The 4,082-nt window shown below is 37.0% G+C and overlaps 1 protein-coding gene across 1 annotated transcript in view; it reads left to right on the top strand.

The window, feature by feature from the left end:
- Positions 1–232: 232 nt before the first annotated feature.
- The window catches only part of LOC119418750, a 31,451-nt gene continuing 27,601 nt past the window's right edge, over positions 233–4,082 (top strand). The window contains exons 1-3 of the mRNA XM_037686086.1: positions 233–395; positions 2,294–2,530; positions 2,615–2,682. Coding sequence (XP_037542014.1) covers positions 233–395; positions 2,294–2,530; positions 2,615–2,682 — 468 coding nt within the window. The remainder of the gene's footprint in view (positions 396–2,293; positions 2,531–2,614; positions 2,683–4,082) is intronic.

Genomic DNA, 4,082 nt, shown 5'->3' with positions numbered 1-4,082 from the left:
ATATATATATATATATATTATTATTTTTTTTTAGTTTAATTGTACGTTTTCATTCCACAACCATATTTTTATACATATTTATTTATTTAATAATTTATTTATTTAGTTAGTTTATTTAATGTATTTAATTAATTTATTTATTGTATATAGTTTAATTAATTAATTAATTAATTAATTTATATATTTACTACTTTATTTGTTTGTTTATTTATTTTACACAGGAATGGTCAGCATGGAGGCCCCAACCAAGCCGGTGCTGTACACGTCACAGCAGATTCTGAACTGCACATTTGATGAGGAAGGGGTCATTCCGGGGAGTTCTGGCTGGAACCTGAGCAGACAATTTGAGCGATTTGAGATCAACAACGGCCTTTCTGCTCAAATCATACACACCAGTAGCCCAACTGGTTACAAAAACATCGTATCAGCTAGTCTCACAAATCTGACAGGTGCATGGATAGGCAAGTAAACCATTTTTACCTTGGAAATTGCCAACATTGTGCTCTTTTGTCTGACTAAAATAATAATAATTGCGAGACTCTTAGCCAATGTATTTCATGTATATTGCACTCCACGTGTGTGAACCATCATCATGAATGAGATGGATGAAAGTGACGGTTAACTTCCATTGTACAAATATAAAGACTAAATGTTGTTTTAGGAGCTGCCATGTTGTATTTTTGGAGGCAGAGTATGTGCATCATAGACGTGGGAACAAAAAGTCCCATCTACACACCAACCCAACCTGCTGACAAAGTGTCAGTTACAGCCTAACAATTTCAATTCAGTTTATTTATATAGTGCCAAATCACAACAAAGTTGTCTCAGGGCACTTTACAGGAACATTCACATACATAAAAGCCAATTAGTAAAGTTCTCTATCTAAGGAATCTAGCAGACAAGTTGAATCTTTGCTTTGTTGCACTTCGTAACACAACACTTTATTTTTCAAATCACTAATAAAAACTTAGAATATTTAAACAATTAATAATTTATCACCATACCATATCAGCTTTATTTATAGAGCACGTTAAACACCCACAGGACCAAAGTGCAGTACACATAGTAAAACAACCATCAACCTGGTGTGTATGGATGCAACAACTCAGACAGCAAGTCCATTAAGAGCTTTAAAAGCAAATGAAAGAATTTTACAATGAATCCTGGAATGTACGGGAGCCAGTGCAGGGAGGCTAAAACAGGTGAAATGTGGTCAAACTTTCATGTGACATTTAAAAGCTGTGCAGCAGCATTTTGTACCCTCTGAAGCTGAGAGATACAGGAATCTCTGATTCCTGTATAGAGTGCATTACAGTAGTCCAGCTGAGTGGTCACACGGGAGCTTCCAAAGATCATCACAGTCTTTCCCTCATTGAATTTTAAGAAGTTCACAGCCATCCAGGCTTTTATGTCTTCCAAACATGAAAACAGATTAAACAGAAGCAAGATAAGGACTGTGTGAACCAACAAGAATCAAGAACAGAAAAGATAATTTGAAGTGCGTGTTTATTAAGTCAGAGAAATGTTACATTTGATATTTACTTACAGAACGGGACAAGGTTTAAAACTGTACTGCAGTAAGCCACTAGGGGTCGTTCATCTTTTTATGGTCTTGTGTCTATAAATCAGTAATGAATACATAACCTGATCCCAGTGAAACAGGCTGGGTCAGTACTGATTGGCAAACAAACAGAAAGAAGAAACTAAACAATACGAAGAAGTTTTTTCCTTACCTACAGACACAGTCCGTTTTAACAGGAATGCCAAGTGTTTGTTCTGATATATTGTAACTTGATTTATATCTATGTTTATTCAAAGCTGAAGTTTTGTTCTCTCTATAGACCCGGCGCTCCTTTGCCTTTTCCACAAGTCGGTTCTTTAGCTCAAATTGTTGCTCTGACCATATGACAAACCCGACAACAGATTACTAAATTATTTTATTTTTCATAGATTTGATGTCATTAACTGTTGCTTACAGTCATGTGCAATCAGTAAACCGAAAAAAGTGACGAAGAAGATAGAGTCACATTACTGACAGATGCTGAAATCATCCAGCATCTGGGTTAATTGGTGTTGTTGTGCTATAATGACCGTTTTATAAGGTTTGTGTGATTCGTTCAACAGAGCCCAAATCATAGGCAATCCGATGATTTTTGGATCTTATTTGTGAAGTATGCCTCCTTATAGTTGTTTCTTATCATTTGTCCTGGCATGACGCCCTTTAAATGTTTGCCATTATTTGTGAGCACAAAGGTAAAAACTTCAAACTGAATGATTTACGTGTTCCTGACAGGTACATACGAGTGTGGGTTTACTGTTGGGTCAGTTAGGCACACAGCCAGATCTTATTTGGATGTTGCTCTCCTGCCGGATGTGATCAACATGAAATTTGATCCTCTCATCGCGGACTGTTCAGATGCGACCACCACATCCTTCACAGTCAGCGTGTCTGCCAGCATTCCTAAAACTACGGAGATCTACAACATCACATGGTCTGAAAACAACATAGACAAACTCCAACAGAAAACAAGTGCGACGTAATTAATTTTTCTCACATTCCCCCTTCCCAAACTTAAAGAGCAAATTCACTAACATAAACATCTTTATGTTGCAGGAAACGACAGCTTTACTTACAGCTACGCAACAAATATCATTTGTAAAACTGACAAAGGTACACGCAACGTAAAAATTACATTCGTGAACCGAATGGGACAAACGAAAAGTGAAGCAGTGGCTATCCCTGTGTTAGCTGGTAAAGGTTTTATAAATTAGTTTTAACCGCTGAACTAGAGAAACATTGGAATGAACACTGATGGTGCTAAGTGAGTTGGTCCAGAATCCATGTTGCTGCCATTTCTCGTTGCCGATATAAGTCAGATTCATTGTCTTAGTTTGGAAAATGTAAAAACTGACTAAATCTGACTGACCTCTGCTTAGTTTAAATTTTTATTCTGATATTGATGGTCTGCTGCAATTCTGGCAGTATGTAAGCATGACACATTGCCATTTAGCACTTCACAAAATGGTGGCACTGATTTTCATCCTGTTAGCATAAATTAGCGTAGATTAGGCTGTGGCTGGCCATTCACTGTTTCTGTAGTTCAGTGGTTTTAGCGTACAAATTATTTCAATTTATACTCATCTAAATGATCTCACTTTGATTTTTTTTCTCTTAATTTCTTAACTATGCCTTTTTGAACTGATGTCTGCTAAATGTGATGCCTTCAACCACCCTTTTTAAGTTGGTGATCCATTTTGCAAGGAAGAAATTCTTAATGGAGACAAATGGCCAAAAGCTCCAATAGATTTCACTATAATTAATAAGACATGTCAAGTGGGCCGAACGGGGCAAAAGTCCCGCTACTGTGGCAAAACCAAGGAATGGGGAGAGGTTTCCACTGCGTGCGTCAATGAGGATCTGGAAAAAGTTGCAAATGCAGCTATGGTAAGTTTGACTTTTGCTGTCACCGTACAATGAAACCTTCGAATCACACAGCTCTGACACACGTTAGGATTTCATTCTTGCTCATGCGATGCTCGGACTTCAGTCTCTTTTTCATGGGCTGTACATCTATTGCCATAAGCAAAAAGGAATGTTATGTGTGGTCCAGATAATACAGTAAAGACCAATGTTTTTATAAGCAGGCCTTTGAACTTACTACTAGCAGAAGCTAGAGATTTCCTCATGCAATAACAATTTATGTATGAAAATCTGAGGATTTGAAAAAGACCAAAAAGTTGGCAAACCTAATTATATGTGCAAACAAGGGAAGGCAAGTACTGTGCTGTCAATGATGTCTCTTTCTTTAGGCAAACATGGTTTCAGTTCCAACATGTCATCCTGCTCAGCATTTTCAGACATAATTAGTCTAAAAGAAGCCACATGCCTGCAAACTTTTTGACACCCATTACAGAGGGAAAACGGTGAAGTGGAAATACACACAATCCTTTGGTTCATCTGTCCATCCATGAATGTTGTGAGAATGATAACTTAAAAGATGGGCAAGGTACCATATATAAATATGTTTATGTGTGTGTATATATGTATGTATGTATGTATGTATGTATGTATGTATATATAT

This window comes from Nematolebias whitei, chromosome 12 (genome assembly GCF_014905685.2).
Source record: "Nematolebias whitei isolate Nwh7 chromosome 12, NemWhi1, whole genome shotgun sequence".
Taxonomy (NCBI): domain Eukaryota; kingdom Metazoa; phylum Chordata; class Actinopteri; order Cyprinodontiformes; family Rivulidae; genus Nematolebias; species Nematolebias whitei.
Note: the sequence above shows the minus strand (reverse complement) of the source record. Positions and strands in the feature narration are given on the sequence as shown.